This window comes from Clarias gariepinus, chromosome 5 (genome assembly GCF_024256425.1).
Source record: "Clarias gariepinus isolate MV-2021 ecotype Netherlands chromosome 5, CGAR_prim_01v2, whole genome shotgun sequence".
NCBI lineage: Eukaryota > Metazoa > Chordata > Actinopteri > Siluriformes > Clariidae > Clarias > Clarias gariepinus.
In genome coordinates this window covers 26,950,355-26,973,648 of record NC_071104.1, presented here as the reverse complement: position 1 = coordinate 26,973,648, position 23,294 = coordinate 26,950,355, and the positions used below count along the sequence as shown (strand labels likewise).

General features: G+C 36.4%; 4 protein-coding genes across 4 annotated transcripts; 2 read left to right on the top strand and 2 right to left on the bottom strand.

The window, feature by feature from the left end:
* Positions 1–68: 68 nt before the first annotated feature.
* On the bottom strand, positions 69–2,908 carry c5h2orf76 (chromosome 5 C2orf76 homolog). Its single transcript, XM_053496499.1, has 5 exons — positions 2,572–2,908; positions 2,408–2,458; positions 2,280–2,317; positions 1,047–1,128; positions 69–545 (listed from the first exon to the last, which is right to left on the bottom strand). The coding sequence occupies exons 1-5, from the start codon at positions 2,699–2,701 to the stop codon at positions 469–471; spliced, it is 378 nt and encodes a 125-aa protein (XP_053352474.1). The 5' UTR covers positions 2,702–2,908; the 3' UTR covers positions 69–468.
* A 2,235-nt stretch (positions 2,909–5,143) lies between these two features.
* On the top strand, positions 5,144–9,833 carry dbi (diazepam binding inhibitor (GABA receptor modulator, acyl-CoA binding protein)). The gene is made up of 4 exons (XM_053496500.1): positions 5,144–5,273; positions 7,037–7,154; positions 7,424–7,486; positions 9,524–9,833. Exons 1-4 carry the CDS (start codon positions 5,265–5,267, stop codon positions 9,595–9,597), a joined length of 264 nt encoding a protein of 87 aa, XP_053352475.1. The 5' UTR covers positions 5,144–5,264; the 3' UTR covers positions 9,598–9,833.
* Positions 9,834–10,805: 972 nt separating this feature from the next.
* Positions 10,806–12,730, top strand: tmem37 (transmembrane protein 37). Its single transcript, XM_053496827.1, has 2 exons — positions 10,806–10,852; positions 12,012–12,730. The coding sequence occupies exons 1-2, from the start codon at positions 10,850–10,852 to the stop codon at positions 12,627–12,629; spliced, it is 621 nt and encodes a 206-aa protein (XP_053352802.1). The 5' UTR covers positions 10,806–10,849; the 3' UTR covers positions 12,630–12,730.
* Positions 12,731–12,791: 61 nt separating this feature from the next.
* On the bottom strand, positions 12,792–22,972 carry LOC128524309 (secretin receptor). Its single transcript, XM_053496826.1, has 13 exons — positions 22,654–22,972; positions 21,545–21,653; positions 20,183–20,278; positions 19,988–20,094; positions 18,493–18,602; positions 18,266–18,398; positions 17,973–18,126; positions 17,058–17,118; positions 16,787–16,856; positions 16,077–16,168; positions 15,775–15,913; positions 14,084–14,125; positions 12,792–13,754 (listed from the first exon to the last, which is right to left on the bottom strand). The coding sequence occupies exons 1-13, from the start codon at positions 22,714–22,716 to the stop codon at positions 13,605–13,607; spliced, it is 1,326 nt and encodes a 441-aa protein (XP_053352801.1). The 5' UTR covers positions 22,717–22,972; the 3' UTR covers positions 12,792–13,604.
* Between the last annotated feature and the right edge of the window lie 322 nt (positions 22,973–23,294).

Genomic DNA, 23,294 nt, shown 5'->3' with positions numbered 1-23,294 from the left:
TACACTTAGGTACATGAATTTTTTTTTTTAAACGAGTGATTGTTCCTGTTATGGTAACACAGACAAAATTTGATTTTAGTGAGATTTATTTAATAAACACAATTCAATCACATGCACCACTCACAGATGGGTAATAAAAATAAAACAGCTGGTTTAAAATTGACACATTTTGATGCATGTACTGTAACTGTTAAATAATGTTAATGTATTTGTCCATTCTCATCTATTAAATTTTTCAACTTATGAAACCTCAAACTATTACCTGTCTTATCTGTCTAAAATAAATGCTACTGATAATGTGAACTTGATAAACTGACTTGAAGAAACTAGAATAAAATTAAAACAGCATTTCTGGTCTGGTTGAGCCTTGAAAATATAAACACAGGTAGACATGAAACCATTCAGGATGTCGCACTGCTTCCTCTGAATAAAACACACCAGGATTCCCTCATAAATGTCAGTTTCCTCTCACCACACAGTCTGGGGATTGGCCTTAAAGTTTTCATAGTCACTCAACTTGAAGAAGGCCAGCTCTGTTTCATTGGCTAGAAGAAACAAAGAGCAAAACAAGATTAAATTGGATATAAAAAAAAACCCTCCACAAAACAATGGGCAAAAAAAGTAATGTGTAAATAATGATATACAACGAGGTCACATGATGATCTTACTTCAATACACTATAGTGACATGATGGTCCAAGGTTGCTGTTTTATATAAAGTGATCAACATTTTGCAAGATGAGTGACAATAAACTATAGTGTCCGATCCAGGTTAAAAAATACTGTAAGAAAGCGGTATACTAATAACAATATATGGGATTATACTGCTAGATACTATGATTTGTCCTAAAACATGTTTAAATAAACTGCTGGTTCTGATGTGTCACACATTAAATAATTAATGTGACACATTAAATAATTATGTTTATATCAGTACATCAGTATGACAGAGCCCAGCAGTTTAAAAGAAGCATAATAAATATATTTTTTCTATATTTTAGATTTCAGTAAAGATATGACAGGAGTATGGGATAAAACAGCATTTACCTATACCACATGCTCGTAAATCGAGGCCATTGTGCAAAATCAGGTTTTCATCATCCTCCAAACTCATCACCAGTTCATTAGTCTGAAATGACAAAAGCCATATTATATGTTTCAGCATATTTAAAAACAGACTATACTAGTAATATTTTTAGCATGTACTTTTGTGGAAGTTTATGTTCAAGAAACTGTGACCACTTTGGATCTTGTACAAGGGGCTTTTAAGTCAGACATAGACAGTAACTGTGCAGAATAACAAAACAGTTATTGCTCTATATAATCCCTTGCTTCCCTAATGTACTTATCCCAGTGTTTTACTAATGCTTGGATACCATCATCTCAAAAAGTTTTCTCAGTATGCCAGAGCCATGATCAGACTGCTTGCTTTGTGTTTGAAACACTGACCTCCCAGGAACCCCTCTAAAGGCCCAAACCTGTTGAAATAGCTTAGAGCGAGGTCATGCACTACCTGGGATGTGGCAATAACTCCCAGTTGAATTCCTGTATGATTGTATGTACAGTTCCCACCGACAGAGGCAATTGTCAAGATTCAGATGCTTAACTCTCATACGACATCATCCTTATCATCTGGTGTGTTGTTAACTAGCCAAGCCGAGTCTCTGCTGTATCTCTCTTAAGTGGTTTATGTGATTGAGGCCATTGTTACATTACTTTTAGGCATTTGGCAGATGCTCTTATCCAAGATGACTTTCAAAAGTACTTTCCGTCATTTGGATAGGTTTTAGTCATTGTTTAAAGATCGCCAGTGACACCTAGAGGAAGTTCATTCCACCACCTAGGAGCCAGGGTAGAAAACAGTCCAGAAGCATGTCTTTTAAATCCATGAAGAATGGTGGGACCAGTCTAGCAGTGCTGAAAGATTGGGGTGAATGTGTTGATTAGAGGTGAGCGATAGTTGGGGCTGGGCCATTTTTAGCTTTGTAGGCAAGCCTCGGTGTTGGTAGCTACAGGAAGCGATTGGAGGAAGCAGAGAAATGGGTGGTCAGGGAAATTTTTCTGGGAAAAAATAGTAAGAAAAGAAGACTTTTTGGGGGGGAGGGGGAATTCAATACTGCAGTAGCTTTTTTGTGTCTGACATCAACATAACTTCTTACAGGAATATAAAAATGAATGCAGCAAATGAGCACAAGACTTACAAAGAACATTGCACATATTTCATTGTAAACTAACTGAATTTGTTTCATGGTGGATTTGTGATCTGAGTCAATCCCAAACCTTTGCTCCATGTGCTTGATGAATGATCTTCATAGTATCTGTAAACATGAGAGGGGGATGTTAGTGTTATAAACATCTCTCCTGAACAGAATGCATTTCACACATGGAACTGGGTAAAGTTAACTTACCATAGCCATATTTCTTAAAAGGTGGGGGCAAACCACCTCTGATGGAAACATCTAAATGAGAAAGACATAAAAGATGTGTAAATTCAGCATGCTAAAGTTATATAATAGCCTGCTGGTTGGTAAGTCACCATCACTTTATCAAGTTTGTAAAAACATGCATTTACCTTTTTTCACAAAAGCAATAAACTCCTCGACTTTCTGATCTAAATCCACACCTCGGAACACTACTGGTCTGAAGTTGCGATGTTCGAAAGAGCGAACCAGGCGCACAGTGAGAACAGTTTCCGATGACATGACTGTCAAAATTAGCGCTCAAACTAAACCGCTAACGAAGCTAATTAAGCTACGATGCTACCCTTTACTAAAGTTTACTCACTCTCGGCTTCTGTCTTTCCTCAGAGATTCGACTCTTCGATTAAGTCACAATACAATGTGGTTATGAATTACGCATTACCATGCACATTTTGTTTCTTTGAGTTTGGGTCATTTCAGACTAAAGTAGCTGCACCCACGAGAAAAAGACTGATGCAGTAGTCTAAAGCAATCGAACACAAGCACACTCGATGCACTAAAGTGGCTAGGCGAATAAATAGCGACGAAAAAAGGTCCTTCAACAGAAGAATGAAGCACATATTATATTGTAATATTAATATATTGTATTGTATTCATTGAGCAAGTTCTTGTTCAACATAGTGCCATTAATCCATTCATCCATCTAGGAACCTCTGTAGTCCAACTAGAGACTGGGAACCCAGTGGTGATCACTACTGTATGTTTTCCTATACAGACAGGAATTCCAGACCCTGGAGGTGCAAGGTGATAGTGCTAATCACTAAGCCACTAAGCTATTAATGATCTCCAAGTCTAATCTAAATCATTTTAAACTACAAGAAATAAGTCTAAAATAAGTATTGCCAATGCAATGTAATACTAATGGCATTATATTGGTAAAAAATAATTTAGAATATGGTTATACATGCAAACAGGATTCCATAAATCCTAGAGCATAAAACGTATGATTTCTGATAATACTGTAGAAAATGCATTTTATACCCCAGTGCTGTTTAATTCTTAAATCTGATTGGTCAGAGGGTCTTGATTAATTTTCTATAACGGTTAAGTTAAGCCTTCAATTGCCATAGTCTTAGGCACATCATATGTAGTACAAAGCTTGTTATTTATGTTTAACTGTCATGTCTGCATTAATATGCACAAAATCATTTACTAGAAATGTTTAGAAATGTTTTACAAAGTCATATTTTATTATGGCATTTTTTTAATGTTCCCAAGACATTTACAACCTACTGCGAAACCCAGGAGCCTACATTATATTTTTTTCCCACTTGAAAACTGGCCTGTCATGTAATATGTTGCCTTCTTTACAGCCATGTAAATATTCTTCTGAAATGTTATGTTTTATTTCTTGATTTTAAAGGTATATTTGGATATGGTGTACTATTTGTACTATAGATAAGATAATCCAATGCCTATGACTAGCACAGTACTGTACATTACTGCACACTGAAGTTCATTTTTCACATATCCCAGTTTGGGGGCTGGGGTCAAAGCAGAGGGTCAGCTATGATACAGTGCCCCTTCAGCAGACAGGGTTAAGAGATTTGTGTAGGAGCCCAACAGTAGCAGCTTGGTGGAGCTGGCACTTGAACTGCCTACCATCTGACCCATCTCAGACTTAACCTGATGAACTACTACTGCCTCCGAACATCATACAGCTGTTTCACAACATTCAAATATATGAAGTCAAGTTTTAAATTTACAGTAAGTATAGGTTTTTCTTAAAAAAAAAAAAAAATATTAGCAAAACTTTGCTTCACACCATCCCACAACCCATACATCCGTCATTAACAACTTCTCCTATCCAAAGTTAGGTAGTGGCGGTAGCAGATCCAGCGGAGAACCCCAAACTTCCCTCTTACCCCACCACTTCAACAAACTCTGTTGGGGGATCCAAGGCGTTCCCAGGCCAGTGTAATTTCTCTTCCTAGTCTTCGGTCTGCTTCGTGGCCTCCTCCCAGCTGGATGTGCCAAAAACATCATCCTAGGGAGGCACCATAACAGGTGCACGAACCACCTCAGGTGACTTAGGTGCAGTCTTTGTTTATTTTTTCATAAGTCAATGTCAAAAGTCAAAGTCTTTTTATTCAAAGACAAGTTTATTGTCGATTCTGCTACGTGTACAGTACATACTGTACATATAGAGAATTTAAATTACGTTACTTTTAGTCCTTTACAAACATTTCAATGTAAAAGAACAAAAAATAAATAAATAAAAAATTGCAAGCTCTGTCATGTAATAACTGCAAGCTCTGTCATGTTTTATTTCTTATTTCCCATTCAGGTGCATAATGATGTTACATCATATAATACTTTCTCATTTTGACATAATCCAGGCTTAGATTCTTCTTCTTATTATTATTATTATTATTATTATATATTCACGTGGTGGTCACTTAAAATGTATCCAATGTTGTGTCAGGCTAAATGTGTTAGTGTTGCCTACTGCAACATTAGACACTAATGTAACACTGACTTGTGCTTATGTTTTTATAGTTAATAAACATGTTGAAGTTAAGTCTTTAGACTAAGTGGGTCTGAGTGCCCTCTGCCCTAGTTAGCAGACTTCCAACATGTGGTGAGCTAACGCCACTTGTGTCTTCACACAGGTCATTGTTAAACTGGACAAACCTGATTGGTCATATATGATCATACATGCTAAACAGCCAATGGAATGAAAGTGGGCGGGGCATACAGTACCCACTGAAGCGTGCTTGTGAACTTGTCTAAGACACGACTGCGGTGTGCATTGTGACCGGTGTGGGTAACAGATACAGCCATCATGACCGAGGTTAGTGCTGTGACTGACTGCTATAGTTATGTTTTTTTCTTTCCCTCGAACACTTTGAATAGGTCACTTAAGAGACAGCTAGCCAGCTGCAGACAGAAAGCTCTGGCCTCAGGTCATGGTCTATTGAAATATTTTCAAAAATTTTTGTAACAATGAATAGCCACGGCGCTATCTAATGATTCAGTCAAACCAAATATTATGAATAGGTTGTTTAATTTTGCGTGTAAGACGTTTATAAGGCGTGAAATTGGATTTAGGACATAGCTAAAGTTGCTAGCAAGCTAGCTGACTAACGGCACTGAAATGGCACGTGCTAATTCACGGTATAATATAAGTAAACAGCATATTTATGCGAAAGCTTGCGTTTTGCAAATCTACACAGACTTCTTTATTTACAGATTTAAGAGTACAAATTATTAGTTAAAGAAACAGATAGGTATAGAACCGGGGCGTGGCTTCCTGTCTTATTGTAGTTTTTTTTTGTGCAATCGAAAAATAAAAAAATAATCAATGCATTGTTGGAAATTTCGGGTATTTGGGGCATTAATCAGGGTATAACCTGCTCTGGACAGGTACGGCCTGAGCACCAGGTTTGGTTTATGGTGGATATGAGTAAGATAATAGTCCGGTGATTTGATCGTGGAGTCCAATGTTCAGACGTGGTGTATATTGATAAGGAGGAAGGTTTCTCAACGCATGAAAGGATAACAGACTGCCCTGACTGACCGGGTCATACATAGAGTGTCAGCGTGAAATCGTGCAACAGGTACTACTGTACTCCATCAACTCCCTATTGTATTGTCTTGATTTATTTTAATTTGGTTTAACACAGTTTTTAAGTCCCAGAAATGTTAACATTATACCCCTGCTTGTGTAAGAACATGTGTGTGTTTGCACCATTTTGCGCAATTCCTTTGTTGCACACAGCCTTCCCCAAAGCCTACGTCTTACTAAGCTAATACTGTGTAATTCTTGTGTGCAAGTTCAGCTCTGTTTTAAAGCTCTGTTTTAGAAGTTATTGCTAGCGTATTCTTTAACTAGGTGTTGCCTCTCCCATCCTATTGTGGATGCTTGATTTTTAGCCGGACAGCTGCAGAAAACACACTGCTGTTATATGCGCTATGCGGGTCTGGGGGTGGTAGAATGAAATAAATAGATTATACACGTGATAAATAATTTGGTGAAAAGTTGATGTAGTTTGGCATTTATTTACAGTATTTATATGAAAATCTGTCAGGATAATAAGCAGCATTCAGAATTTATCCAGAACAATGGATGAAGAATCTAGTGCTCCAGTAGCTTGCAGTGTTAAAGGCTGACCTAAACCTCATTTGTGCTTCCACTGAAACAGACTTAGTTGGGATAAATATACTTTTTAAAAATAAATTCTTATTTATAATACAGTGTAATTACATATTTAAATATATTGCATATTCAATTTTATAGCATAATGTGGGGCAATTTGGCGGAAAGTTGTACAAGTATAATGCTTTCATTTAAATGACTTTAATTTAAATGACTTTATTTTTCACAATCATGGAAATTAAAAAAATTAGAAATAATCAAAAAAAGAAAATTTTACGCAGTTAAAATCTTAAATAATTACTAGCAATATGGGTTAATCAATTCGCTGTAATCTAGGCAGTAGTGAAAAAATGACTATAACTTAAGATAATTGTTAACTTTACAAACAGTATTATGAATATTTGCAGATATATACTCTGCCTAAAAAGGGTGTAAAGGTATCTCTTCTCTTCACACAGGAGGCGTTTAAAAAGGCAGCGGAGGAGGTAAAACAGCTGAAGTCAAAACCAGCTGATGCAGAGATGCTGGAGATTTACAGTCTGTTCAAACAGGCCACTGTAGGAGACGTCAACACCGGTGTGCCTATACACTGTTTTATTCCATAATTCTGTAATACAAAGTGTTGCTAAAAATTATTTGCACCAAGTTTTAAAACATAATACAGATGTATTTCTGTTACAATGCCATATAGTTCAGATATTTATAAAAACTTTTTTTGTTTTGGAAGAAAAATTCACTGATTGTTATATAAATGGTTATGAACATGAATACTGCATATACAGTATAGAAATGTTCATCATGACTGTATTGAATCTCAGTGATAAGTTAAACTTGCCTTTTTCCAGCTCGGCCTGGCATGTTAGACTTTACTGGTAAAGCCAAGTGGGATGCCTGGGATGCAAAGAAAGGTTAGTTCTTTTTGCTTGTCGCTATATGGTAATAAAGACAAGGTTTTTTTTAATAAAGCTAAAATTATTCATTATGCATTTGTCGAACTCTGAACCCACAGGGAGTCAGTTAGAAGTTGAGCAGTGACCCCTTTTTTGACAATATTCATTTATTGTGGGTCCCAGTACATTTACTTCTGTTTTTATTTATTGGTATAGTAAATAACATGCAACTTGACTGGACTGTCAAATTTTTATAAACTTAATCTGATGGTTTAAAATTGACTCCTAAACTTTCTGACCATTATATTATTGTTATAATATAATAATGATATATTATATTATAATCTAATTGGATGAGAGGCCTTCCATGTGTAATGATAACAGATATTTTACTGTATGTAACTTTCCCCATCCCAGGTGTTCTAATAAGTACAGTCCATAGTACTGCGGACAGAGCAGCTACCTGCCAAAATCCACATTCAAAGCCGGACATGGAAGCACTTTCAACAAGAAAACGCAGAAAGTTGTCATCTTAAACAACACTGTGTCCCCTTCATAATTGCTTCTAAGTCATTCTAAATGGCCTTTATGTTTTTCAAAGCTAACTAGCTTCTGACACAAAGCTGAATACCAAATCACTCTCTAACTCCTAATCAAGGGCACCACTTGGTGTGATTGCACATTGTAGAACATTACATTTCCCTTTAAATCTATTTGGGATTTTACCCCAGAACCTGGGAGTAAACTTAGCTGAAATTTTAAAGCAGAATAAGTGAAAATATAAAGAGAAGATTGAGATTTACATGTCACCTCCATGGTTTATTCTCCTTACTCTTTGGCTTCATAGTACTAGTAAGAATTTAAAACTACTTTCACCTCTGTTAATTTACACCAAATGTTGGTTATCAGCTCTTCCAGTCGTGCTTGGTTAGTTCGGCTAGTCACAAAAGGATACGTTTTGGAGCAGAAAAATAACTGGTTAAATAAAGAAACAAATCACAAGTTGTTAATAATAAATGGTGTTTATAGAACTGTTGTATAACAGCAATGTCACATTGAGGTTGTGCTGGATATAAGGATGGCTGTGATGCCTTCACCGCGCAAGCTATGTCCTGCCGCATCACTGCCATGCTGATATTCAGCACAACAGCACTTATTTGTGTGATATTGCTTAATTATAGAATATTTACAAAAATAACACTCAATTTAGCGACACACTCACGGAATTAGTGCTGTGTAGTAAAAATAAAACAAATTAATCTGCACGTTACCTTTGAAAAAAAATCATGACAGAGCAGTGTTCCTGTGTAGAGCAAAGAGAAAGAGTATGTGTCTGTGTCTGTGAAGGCGAAAGTAGGAGGGGTCCGTGTGTATGTTTGTTTGTGTATGTGTGTCCAATGATGCACGCACACAGATACAAAGAGCAGGCTGATACAGAGAGAGAAAATGGAACTTTACCCTCTCTAATGAGACTTGCTTTTGCTTTTCACGCGCGTTGTACACACACGCATACAGACACAAAATAAAATATGTTTTACCAACACACACATGGTCACAGTATTATGGTAAACAGTACACGCATGCACAGATGTTGATTATACCAGTAAGAGACATGCACTAAGACCCAACAGTGGAGACAATTGCCCACAATTCTACATCGCAAAAGAGAGAAAAAACGTTGGCTCAGTTGTGATCACAAAACAAGAAGCGTATGCGTGATGCATGATACACGGTACTCATAAAACAAGAGTTGTTTGTTTTTCAAGTCAAAAAACAAACAATAGAAAATTTATTTATTTTTTAATAAATCTTTGCTCATCTTGCGGAATGCTCGCAAACCGCGTTACTCGCAATGCAAGGTTTCACTGTATTGAAATTAAATTCACACACAGCTGACATTTATTAAAGGTGTCACTGTTTTTTCACTTTTCCAGATCATTATTTCTCTATATATGTTTTGTTAAATATATAACTGGCAAATGCATTTAAATGCATTGCATAAAACTAAATGTGAATTCTTTTGCAATGGTTTTAATATTTTCTCTTTCATTCTAGGCATGAGTAAAGAAGATGCAATGAAGGCTTATATCAGCAAGGTGGAAGAGCTGAAAGAAAAATATGGAATCTAAAAGTGTACCTGTGTGACTCACTAATTACTCCTTATGACATGTCTGTCAACACCACCGGTCCTGTGTAAAGCCTTATGCATCCTGGTATCTCCATGTTTGTGTGTAACATCTCAGTCACATAAAGAAAGAATACAAAGCACAAATTGATGTTGGGATTACAGATACCTTTCAATAGAAGTTGTGTAGTCTGAATTTTGTACATGTTTCTAAGGCCATAAAGTCTGTCTTTTTCTGAATCTTTGTGTGGCTCTTGTTTTTATTTATTTTTTTGTTGAGACGTTAATAGCTGCTTGGCAGTCAATATTGCACAGGATTTTAAACAGCTTGCAGTGCTTTTGAGCTGCATAAAATAATACAAATGCTTTTTTCAGACCATTGATTTGAATAGATGTATTAAAAATAAATGAATAAAGCATAATTAAATAGAGAAAAGAAAATAGAGAAAAAGCATTTGACATCTTTTCAGAATCTCTCGTGTGTTTTGTACCACCAGTATGTGTAATATTGCCTAACCACCTCAAAGCTCTTATACATAAGTAGAGGATATCAGTAGAGCTTAATGCTATCAAAACTCACTTTGTAATTAACTTGAGAACAGCTTAAAGAGGGGCAAGCTATAACTTATACCTATAAGTCTTGATCTCTATTAAGTCTTAAAAAGTTGGAAGCGTTTACTGTAAATCTCATTCTTTACAGAGAGTATTGGTGAATTTCAGTAGAGTTTTTCCTATTCTTTTTTCATCAGTTACATCCAGGATGCAGAAGAAATATAATGCATACCTGTTGTGTCGGCATCAAGTTTAAATATATTTTGCATTACATCCTGAGTTTTGTATCAAGTAGCTTTCATTTCAGCTCTTGTTTGTAAACTGGTACTGGACTTTATTCTATATTTTTGTTTTCAAAGAGCAAGTGGTATAATTAATAACCATTTAATATAATATTGAATTAAGTTGCATTAAAGGGTCAGCCTACTACACTTTGCTAATCTTTGTTTTATGTCTTTCTGCTGTTGCTGAAAAGTAAGGAGATTAGGAGTTTAACCACACAATGCCTCCTCACTGACTGTGGTTGGATAATTAACAGTGAACTGCTGATTCTTGTCCGTGACAGTTAATGTTATAGACAGAAATTACACTTAGACCGTTGCACTTTCGACTGGTGTCACAGGTAGTGTGTGGGTGTGTGTGTGAGAGATACCTTTAAGACTGGGCAAAGTTTGGAGTTGATCACAGTGACAGCGCTAGGAGTTATGGTATGGTATCTTTTTTCCTTTTTCTACGTTTCTAAAATGTTAGTTTTGACTAAAGAAGTTTATGGAGATGTATGTGAATAACATTAACTGCTTTTAGAAATTCATAAGAGCATTACTTTCTAGTGATATTTAACAATAGCATAGTGCACTGTTTATAACTGGTCAACATGAGCACTATTAATAAATGGTGAAGAGTGTATGTGGAAAGCAAAGTGCATTCTGAAATCACCTGAACACCTGGCCTAGGCAAACACTTACTGTTGTTGACACTTGTAGATGTTGCTTTTAAAAAAACGATATACTGTATTTTAAATGAGTCTTTTCTCTTTATACAATATTTAAATTTTCCAAACAATTCTGGATGGATTTTATTTTAATGCACGATGTTTGTTAAAACCAAAAACATCTGCACTTCTTACTTTTGACCACCAGATGTCACTAGCTAGTCACTGTACTTTCATGCATCTTCTATACCACTTATACTTTACAAGGGTTGTAGGGGGTCGGGGCCTATTCTAGGAGACTTTGGGATGGACAGGGTGATTCAACTAACAAAATGTGCATCTCATTGGTCTGTGGGAGGAAACCATGGTACCCAGAGAAAATCCACCAAGCAAGGGGAGAACATGCAAACCCCATACATAGACATGAGGCAGGAATCGAACCCTTAACTGTGTAGGTGCAAGGCCACAGTGCTAAACATTACTCCAATTTGCCGCCACCTTTTAAGTATTAACATAAGTAATTAGTAAATAGTAGTCTTCTCTACTTCATAGATAAATTTCATAGATACATATACATGTACAAGCTTACTTTCTATTTAGATGCACAATTATCTTGTAGCTATCAAAACCAACTAGGAGGGTGTATATGTACTATATATACTGTATATATATATATATATATATATATATATATATAGCTATATTAATATGAACTGTACTATATCAAAACCATCAAGGAGAATATACAGTATATAATTATATCCTCCTCTACCTCCTTTATCAGTAACAAAGGGACCACCTTTGATCAGATATGTGTTGGGTGTTTATTGTTTTAATTTTTTTATCAGGATGGCATCTAGGGTATTTTTGTACTATGAAAAATGAAAAACCTGTATCTCCTTTACTGTGTCTTTCCCTAACAACATCATTCACAGGCTATGGCTCCTGCTACTCAGGAGAAGTCTCGTCCTTGTTTCCTGGAAGTACTGTGTAGCACTCTTATCATCTTGTGTGTGGCTCTTTCTATCGTCCTGTCCTCCATTGCAGTCTGTGATGGACTCTGGCTGCTAAAGGAGCACCGCAGGTTTGGCCTTTGGTTCTTCTGTGAAGTGGACACAGAGAACTCTGGTGCACCCCCTATTTGCAGTAGGCATATTGCAGAGGAAGTAGGACAGCTCCTGGATCACGGAATTGGACTGTGTCGCTGCCTTGTCTGTCTGGCTGTAGTGAGTGCCATCTTTGGCCTGGAGCTGCTGGTATTATCACAGGTGACCGAGGGACGGTCATCTCGACGGCGGTGGCATCTAGGGGCGTGGCTTGTGCTGCTGGCATCAGGATTGGCTGCTGCAGGGGTCATGGCCTTTCTGTTTTTATTATGGGATTATGCTACACCTCTAAGGCTCACACTCACTTTCTGGTGCCAGATCACTGCAACATTCCTCTTTTTCCTCAATGGCATGGCAGCACGCCAAATCCAAAATATGGCCTATTTTCTGCCCTCCAGTGGAGTTGTGGGGAAACTGAATGAGCCATTGTTGACTAACCACTGCTGAGTTATGAGCAATGTTTAAATTTATAAAACAATTTATTGAAGTTAATAAACTTAACAGTTTATCTGTAAAAATATCTTTGCAGGTAAACAGAATGTTTTAAAATTGCACTTATAAATTTAAGTTGGTTTTATTGGCTTTTTTAAAAACTCAATAAAGATTTTTCATAACCTCACAAATTTTACATCATGTATATAAAAAAAAACAAAGCATGTGTGTCTCACACCATACACAAATTTCGACTTTAATCATGTTTATAATCTATTGTACTAACCAGCAGCAAAAAATACTACACCATTGGCCTTTAGCAAGTAACAACAAACATCTTCAGTGCTTTATTATGTGCATGTAGACAACACAACAAGCTGAACGGTATTGAAACTGGAGAATATGGGCTTAATTTTCCCAGGATAAGTGCTTTGAGAAAATGATTTTCTGCAAACGAGCCCTTGGCTATGAATATATCATTTAAACTATAGTAAACAAAGACAGTGGAACATAATCCAAGATCATTCAAACAATATATTATTTGGAGTGTTTGGTTTAGTCTTAAAGTATTTGATTCAGTTTGCAAAAATGTCGAAAATTTATAACATCACATAAAACAAACATAAAAATGACTAAGCTACTGCTTATTTAGACAGTTAGGCAGTTTGTGGCCTTAAAGCCACTATATGGTATCATATCAATACAACATGAAACCTTGTTCTTATACTGCAGTGTTTTAAATAGCTTGACAAAATGATTTTTAGTAAACTCAGATTCTATTAACAGCAGAATAATGCGCCTAAATCCTGGCAACTGAGACTTTGCATGTCTGTATGCGTGTGCGTATGTGTGCGTGTGTGTGTGTGTGTGTGTGTGTCACTGTTAAGGTTTATAATTTGTAAATAGTAAAAGCTAATGTTTTTTTCTATAGTTGATTGTGTGTATAATATTTTATTGAGTTTGACTGTGTTATAGTCTGCTGTGTGTTTGTTAGGACATATTATTATGTCTGCCTAAGAGAGAGATCTGTGTGAGTGGTAGGCCACTTTGGCTGAGGGAACCATTGTGCAATCTGGTGTCGCCATGGACACTCTGCTTGAGGCGCCACCGTCGCCAGCGGCGTGTAATCTCATGCTGAACCTGTCAGAGGTCAGAGGTTAGAAAGAATTGTTAAGGTTTATATACAAGAAAGGTCCATGTCAGTATGGGCTCAAAAATGGAAAAGAGCAAAGGCAGCAAAATGCAATATTCCTAAATACTGTTATTACACAGCTAAAAATATGTAAAAATACATTTGTTGTTATTTAAAGTATAATGTTTTAATGCTAAGTTGCTGAGTTTGCGTCCTTAATTTATCCACTTAATTATTTTTGCTAGGAGACCTCCAATATTTCTCTAAGTTCAACTTCCAGATAAAAATCTGTAATGAGTGAAGTAAGCATGAGTAAGAATGAGTCACAGACATTTACCTCTCCATTCAGGAAGCAGTATAGAAGTGCAACTGTAAAGCCCTGTACAACAGACAAGACACACACAAGGTTTAGTGCAAGGTGTATAACAAAAAAATGACATAAAAATTATGATAAAGGTAATAGTGAGGCATGCTTATATAGGAAAATAAACAATGATGTGATGCCCAGTCGAATTTAAGAATATACTGTAAAAGCAGTGTGGTATTAACATATTTAATTACCTTTTTGTTGTAAATTTCTACTGCATGTGTTAGCAAGACTGCATTGTTGAATTCACATTTCTAATTTGCTAATTAAAAAATGCTCTGACAGTCATGTCAGCATCAAAGAAAATGACATGTTGATGTTAATGTGTTGATTTAATATATAATTATTAAATTATATTTATATTAATAAATCATTCAAAGAACCATTACATAAGTAACATTAACTGTATATTATAAAGCAAAGGAAATAAATGTGTAGTCAGTGCTATGGTGAAGATTTCAGTAAAATTGTATTTATTTATTTATTTATTTATTTATTTGTTAGCTTGCTTGTATGCTCATTTATGGATGAAACATTTGTGGTTGCCAGTGCTTTGTAACAATTAGCTGCAAAAGCACTTTTCTGCCATGGGAAGGTTTGTGCCATCAGGTTGTAGGATGTTGCACTTTCTGGTAATATGATAAGCTCCATTTCTACTTATTCAAGGCAGAATAGCTGTTTTTATCTGCTATAACAATCACTCACAAAGCACTTTATTAAAAACACATGTACACCTACTCAATCCTGTATTTAACTAATTAATCCATCATGTCGCAGCAATGCAATGCAAAACTCATGCAGATCGGACCAGCAGATTTTGATCATGTTTCCATCAACCATAAGAGTCTGGAAAAATGCGATCTTAGTTATTTTGGCTGTGGCATGAATGTTGCTGCCAGAAAGGCTGAGTTTCAGAAACTGCTGATCTTATGGGATTTACACAGACACACAGACAACAGCCTATGCATATTTCTCAGAAAAAGAAAAAGTGTCTTTAATATAAATAAAATAAACAACTTCCTCTGTTTACCAGTTCTGTGGATGTAAATGCCATGTTGATGAGAGAAGTCAACAGAGATTGACCAGACTGGCCACTCAGATAACCACATCACAATCGTGGTAAGCAGAAAAGCATCTCAGAATGCACAACATGTCTTATCCTGAGGTTCATGTGCTACAAAATATCAAGATATCATGAAGTTACACAGCCAAAAACATAATGCTGAGTCTGCAACAGGCACAGATTTACCAAAACTGGACATTTAAAGACTGTAAAAATTCAGCTTGGTCTAATGATTTTGGATTTCTGCTGAGACACACAGATGGCAGTGTCATAATTTGGGGCCAATAGCATAAATCTATCGACCCAAACTACATTATGTCAACAGTCCAGGCTGGTGGAGATGTGGTGATGGTGTGGGGAATATTTTTTTTGGCACACATCTATAATATAAGTACAGTTACTGACCCCATGCATCCCTTCAGGCCACAATTTACCTAAGCCTAAGATGGCTACCATACATTGATTGCTATTGTAAAATAATTTCGGGATAGTGGCTTTGCTTTATGTCAGGCCACATTACAGCACCACATTGATGATTATTTTCCTATAACAGCACACCTACTGTAGTTTATAGCTCACGTATAACTGTAAGCATCACCTGTGTGGAGGCCAGGGCGAGCTCAATGGCATTGCAGATCTGGAAAGTGAGGAGGTTGACTCCATCGGGAAAGAAGGTGAAGAGGCCATACTGCACACCAAACAGTGACACTAGCAGCAGTGTGGACTTGGCCAGCTTCCTTTATACAACACAGCAAACGAACAGCATCACATAAGTAGGTTACAATAAAACACAGAATTGTTCCATCTGTTTTGTGTCTCTACACGCTTTCCTGTTCCAACATCCTGGAACATCACATTTTTGTGTAGTGCTAAGCGTTGACTGTTTTGACTTTTACTTACTTGTGCTGTTTAAACTCATTTCCAATCATGTCCGGACCTCTCATCTTGCTTACTATTGTTTGCATGATTCTCAGGAAAAACAGGAGGTTCACCTGAAGATGAATGTGAAATCACATTTGTAAGTTAAGTTAAGATGAATGTGAAATTACATAGGAAAAATCAGATATAAATCTGATTATATAATAATAATAATAATAATAATAATAATATGCTATAAATATCAAATATAAATTTTATTTAATTATGATGTGCCATTATCATAATAGATAGTATATACTGCATAAAATGTTACAGATGAGAGATAACTGCTTTCTGATGACAGATAAATGTCTTCTGACTTTAGAAAAATGTGTCTGTATTTTGGCGGCACACTGTCGCCTTGCACCTCCAGAGTTCGGGTTCGATTCCTGGCCAAGCATGATTCCTGTCTCTCTGTGCATGGAGTTTGCATGTTCTCCCCGTGCTTGGTGGGTTTTCTCCGGGTACTCCGGCTTCCTCCCACAGTCCAAAGATATGCAGGTTAGGCTAATTGGTGTTCGCAAATTGCCTGTGGTGTGTGTGTGTGTGTGTGTGCGCTGCGATGGATAGACACCCTGTCCAGTGTGTACCCTGCCTCGTGCCCTAAGGCTCCAGGCCCCTTCGTGAACCTGAATACAGGATAAAGCGGTCTACAAGATGAGTGAGTGAGTGAGTGTCTGTATTTTGCTTACGGTAATGAACAGGATTACAGGAACTCTCAGAATCCACCAGATCCAGCCTCTGCTTCTTGTCTCCCAACACCTGCACACACCCAAATAAACATGTAACCAAATATCACTAAGATGAGTTCATTAAATTTTATTAAACATTTATTTTTGAGGTTTAGAGGAAGGTCAAGTGAAGGGTATTTGAATTTACAGCATGTGCATCTGCTTTATGTTCATATCAGTCATTAGTTCTAATTGCAAACAATGGAACAAATTTTGTTCTGTGTGAACACACCCCTCATCCTCCTGCAGATATTTGGCAACACTCCACGCAATGATGATGAGCATAGGAGCGCCTGAGTAAAAGAAACAGAGCCAATGCTTAATTCAGCAGTACAAGTTGGAACTTTTACCATTTCATCATTCACAAGTGTATAAGATATCACAGCATGTTGATAATAGGAATATGAGAGACATTTTTGTTAGAAAAACGTTTACATATCTAGGCATACATAACTGTGTATGTATTTAAGAGATATTAATGTGTGTTAGTATGATTGAGAAAAATGTGTTGGAAAAAAGAGATTCTGGAGTCCACTGTGAATTATTGTACTTCTTAAAAATGAACAAAAATGTAATAATATTAATTTGAGCATAACTCTAATGGGTTAGTTTTATTTATTTTTAATACAAAATGAAATATAAAAAAACTGTGCAACCTCATATTTGGCATTATGGTGCATGTAGCATTGCTATCTCACTGTGGTCGGTTTTCTCAGTTTGTATTATTGTCTGGCTCAAGTTTGGCACATTCTTGCTGTTTTTGTGTGAAATTCTTTTGGGTTGTCTAATTTGTTTTTGGGTATGGTAGGAAATCAGACTCCATTATAGGTGGATTACCTACTCCTTATTGACTTTCGATGCGTTTATGTGTGCATGGTAAAATGTGATGGACTGTCATCTAATCCAGTGTGTATTTCTGTTTCATACCCAGTGTTAACAGGCTGGGTCCTACATGCACTATGACTAGCATAAAGCAGATGAATTAATAAAGAGTAAATGAACATCATTGTCTTGAAGAGTGTCAATAATTCTGGTGTTAGCTAATGTTATGTGTGTGTGTGTGTGTGTGTGTGTGTGTGTGAGAGAGAGAGAGAGAGATCAAGAGAGAGCGAGAGATGGAGGGAAAGAGAGAGAGAGAGAGACATACCCCACCCAAAGCTGATGTACCAGTGGAAGCGTTTTCTTGGGGAACGTAGAGACAGATGAATGAGGCTGTGCAGGTAATGACCCTCGACCAGCAGCCAGCTGTAGTTGGCCAATATTCCATAGTTAGAAAAAATCAGTGCCACTTTACATCCAATCTAAAGAAAATACAAAGACATATTTTACACAGAGAATAAATAGGTATTTATGTAAACTATTAAGAGAGATTATATTTAACTAATACTATCTGCATATTACTAATGAACGTGTGCAAAAAGGACAAGTGTGTGTGAGTACCGGGTGAGAGTCACAGTGGTAATAATCCTGTGAGTCGTGTAACACTGCATCTCTGATGAAAATTAAAACAGCCCGCAAAATGAAGGACAAAAAGAGCTGCATGTGGATGAAATTCCGAGTGCAATGGAGCTTTCTGACAAAAGAGAACAATTAACAATGTATTTATTTTAAAGACAGAATCATTAGGTTTAAATAAAAGAATTGTATACATACTGCAAAGGCTGTACCTGAATACACACAGCAGCATGAAAGCAATGGTGAGAGAGATGAGGGAGATGCTGTAACCCACTGAGTACATGATCTTTACCCACAGAAAGTACTCATGTGACACCAGTGTCTATACACACACACACACACACACACACACACACACACACACACACAGATCCCATGAAATCACAAGATTTTTACAGTAACTGTACCGCAAAGCAAGACTAAATCAAGCTTAGGATTATCCCTAAAATGAAGGAATACTTCAACATTTTTCAACCTGACGTGTATCACATCTTAAGCAAACCATGATTACTATGCATGTTTTTTTTTCCTTTTCTTACTCTTTATTTTAACTCTTTTAGATAGGTAGCAACCACAGATTGCGAGACTGTACATTATTAAGAAGATTACAATTTACAATTTATCCTAAACATCACGGTTGAAAATTTAATGAAGGTAGATGGGAGCTGGTGTTTTAGCTGTTTAAGCAAGTCTGCCACTTAAGGAAGAATACAAATGTTTATAATGTATGTCTTCTAACTAAAATATTTAAAATGAAATTCATGTGAGAAGGTGTTTCCCAAAACGTGGATCTCAACATATCATAAGATGGCCAGAAACAGATGGTTGATTAAATGTGTGAAACATCTGCCAACATCTTATTGGAACAATGACATCAACTAGTGTTTTGGAATAATATATTTCTGACACTACCCATATGGGTCTCCAGAAAATACCACTGACACCAAAACTGGAGTAAAGTGCTCCGTTTGTTTACTTGTTTCTGACACGATCCAGACAAGCCAGTGCTCTATAACTAAGTCAAGTAAGCACAGAATTGCAGTAGTCTGGACATGAGGACAAATATTGTACATGAATGATCCTTTTTATATTGGGAAATGATCAAATATCAAAGCAACATTCGCAGCAAACAAGTATGAACACTTTTTTTCTTAAAACCAGTTTAAACGGAAGTCTTAGAGCAGTTTTAAGTTTTATCATTTAGTTTAATTTGTCTTACAATTTCATTTATTTCATATTATTGAAAACCTTATGTAGGATTATCCATGTACTGTAGCTTTCTAACATTTGAACGATGCAGGTACAGTTATTTAAGTTCTCTCTACATTTTTGCATTATCTAAATACCATCAGATCCACATCCTTATCCTACATAAGTGACAATACATACAGTAAGCAATACATCTGTCTTTATGAAAAATGATTCCTCTGAATTATATCTCTGAAATGATTCATACAGGATCAATTTGCCTAGAGAATTAATGAAAGTATCTTGCATTTTCAGAAATAATTGAATGTGTGTATGCGTGGTGACACTCTGACAAGGATATAGGGGTTCCAGAAGATTTATAACAAATGTGGCTTATTGGTGGACTTTATTGGTGAAAAAAATACACCTTAGACTTCCCATTATTTTTTATTTTCTTTTAGTAAAGAAATGATGGAATATTCCTTCAAACCATTATGTTTAAGGTTGTGCTAATCATACCATATCTGAGGGAGGGTTCACCATGACATTCGAGTATCTGCAGGCCAGCACATACGGTGGGAACGGATCTGACCACCCATTCTCTGTACAGTTTCTCCTTACAATTCCTATTCAGATGCATAAATTCATACCATATCTGTTATACTATAAAAAGGCTGTGCTGAAAGACTAGTTTAAAGCCATGACCAAACCAACCTTTGACCATGAGGAACGTTGGGCACTGTTGAGAGATCACATCTCCAACTTCTGCAGGAGGCCAACAGTTCACATCATCCCATAATCCACTGCATCCTGCAGGGGTTATATAAAGTGAAATGATGTTGGCATTAGTATTATTTTACTTATACGCATTATTTACACAGAACGGTTCCCATTTGGCAGATGAACTTTGCTTCTCTTCGAGATCTAAGTTCAGAGGTCAAGGATGAGAAATAAACAACATCTTCCTTCATAATGATGAGAGATAAACAAAATGTTTTTGTCCATAATGTTAACAGGAAATATAATAATCTCTACATCAGCCAAAAATATCTTACAACTGGGTCTCCAAAACTCCTCTGCACCTCTTCCGTTCACTTTAATAGTTAGCCCTAAACATGCACATCATGTACAATAATGTGATAATAGATAATATGATCTAAATGGTCTCCTCATTTGTAGTTGCTGTAATTGAGTAAGCCAGTCAGGAGATATAATCAGTCAGAAGGAATCAGGAACTGCAAACACAAACACACACATACACAGGGTATCAATCACCAGAGAGGAGCCATTCCCATGCTGATTAATGTTTTCATTTGAAGACAGCAGACATTAAGGATTCAGCCCTTCTCTTTTGTGCTGTAACATCTTGGTCTGCTGATGAATGTCAACATAGGCCACATGTTATTGTAAGTGCGTTTCACACAGGTTGAAACAAATGTGGATCTCACTGTCTTAGATAATATATTTTATGATTGAGTATACCAGAGAGTCCTGTATTGCATTTCAGTGTTATCTTAATGTCAATGTACTGACAGGATGGAATTTATGGTGCGTGTGCAAGCCTGCTGTTACTGACAGTCTTAGTACAGTAAAGTCATACAGGTCTAAATGTTAAGCATCACATTATGCAGATCATAATCTAAAAATATCCACTGGTAACATTAAAGATAAAGTGAACTAACAAAATAAATGTCCTTGGTTAAGGAGGTACGTAATTCAGGGCTGTTTCTAATGTTTTGTACGAGAACTGGTCGAGATGGACGAGGTTACATGTTTAATGTGATAACAAGCCACGCTGCATTTTTGTGGTTCATGTTATTCATTATATTCGCTATTACTGTATGTCAGTTTAAATATTCCAACGATTATTCTAAAATACAATGTTTGTTTACTGATATGTACACTCAAACAAAAGCAAATGAATATGAAAATATATTAAGTGCACCATTGTGGACGGTAATATGTACTGTATAGCCCCATGTACTGTAGTTTGACCATCCTCTGTGCCAAACATTTTGGGTAATATTAGGAGCAATTAAACAGTAAAAATAGGTGACATACGTGAATATGAATTACCTGTGGAGTTAGCATGTGTAATGTTGTCTTGGTGGATAATGTTTTTGCAGTTCTCCTCTTCCTGAAGCCATAGGTACTCCGGATCACACTCCAAGGGGATTGATTTTACCTGCACGCTCAAAAACAATAATTTGTGTTAGACTACTATAAACCCAGCATTTTAAAACAAATTAGCACTGGACCATAACATATTTAAAATATTTTGTACATGTTTCTTGTGGCTGTCGGATTGCATATATCTTAGATGTCACCATGGTGCATATACAGTACCACAGGGTTAGTTTTAATTACAAACATTGCTCTTTCAAAATCAAGGTCAAAAACATACCAGCCCGCAGGGGAAAAAAATCACAATCAAACTACAGTAATAGACAAAACAGTAGAAATAAGGTAAATAACAAATATAAGAATTAATTATGTTAACTTATTCAGTAAGAAAGTGCAGTGTTGAAGTTAAACAATGAACAATGCTATCAAAATATACTTTTACATTTTTTAAAAAAATATATACTTTTACAATTTTTCAAAAAAATTTATGATAATAATGATATTAAAACAAGATGTTTAAATCGAGTCAGGCTGTATGTATGTTCCTTAAGTGTCACCTGGATATCAGCAATGAAATAATCACAATTATAGTGATACACAGCAAATATGGACCTTCTTCTAAATTAGTTTACTCCGCCAGTATCTCATGGTTTGTTTCAGGAATGTTTTCGGATGCTGTCTTTGGATATTTTTTAATTTGGTCCTTTTACTTTTATTTTCTATTTGGGTCAAAAATATCCTGTTGTAATTTTTTAAAACAGTGTAAAAAAAAAGAAGTGGTACCATGCTAAACAGGTGGACCTGGTCAAGATCAGAATAAGACTTCATAACCTAAACGTGCTTCTTTGAGGCATTAGACACTTGGATCACACTAAATTACAATATTAATAGATGTTAATAATGTTACATAATAAATATTATCCAAAGAATATTTGGTTTAATCTTAAAACCTGCTGACTATTTTGTTATTGTAATATATATTATAATAACTGAATAGTTAATAATAGCGCGTGTGTGTGTGTTTACAGTAACTCTACCAAACATTTGAATAAATAACTCACGTGTGAGGATGAGAAAGTGATGAGAGCCGCTAGTGCAGCTTGGTGGATCTCCGAGAGCTTCATTGCGCTGCAGTTGAAGTCACGCGCTCTCCTGCACCTGGCGCACAGGCGTTAAACTTCCCGCCTGTTAACAGCACGCGCCTCACCTCAAAGACGCATTTGCACATTTCTAGGCTTGTAACACGCATGGCTCCGCATGGATCCGGGGAAAAAAAAATCACAGCTTTACACTAACAGAATTCACTCGATTGTGCTAAAGTTTCTATCCCAACTATCCCTTTAAAGCAGCAACATGAACCGTGATCACTCGGGTAGGACGTCGACCCAAGTCCTGTATTATATGACTGATTGGAGGATCGCGTTACATGCAGTACACGAAGTCATGTGAAAATAGTATATTCCCGAGCTGCTTCCCATTTCTTAGTACCTTTCTAAGCACTCCCTCGCCCCCTCCCATTAACGAAAAAAAAAAACCCAGTTGGCCACACTGCTTCATATTAGTTTTCAGACTTCCCCAAAACATCCTTCATCATTTATGTAAGCTTGCAAGACCAGAAAAGCAATCACCCTTAATAAATCTATTATTGCTAACCTTGTATTGTGTTCTGCAAGGCGACATAAAAGTAATGCTCTTCACTATG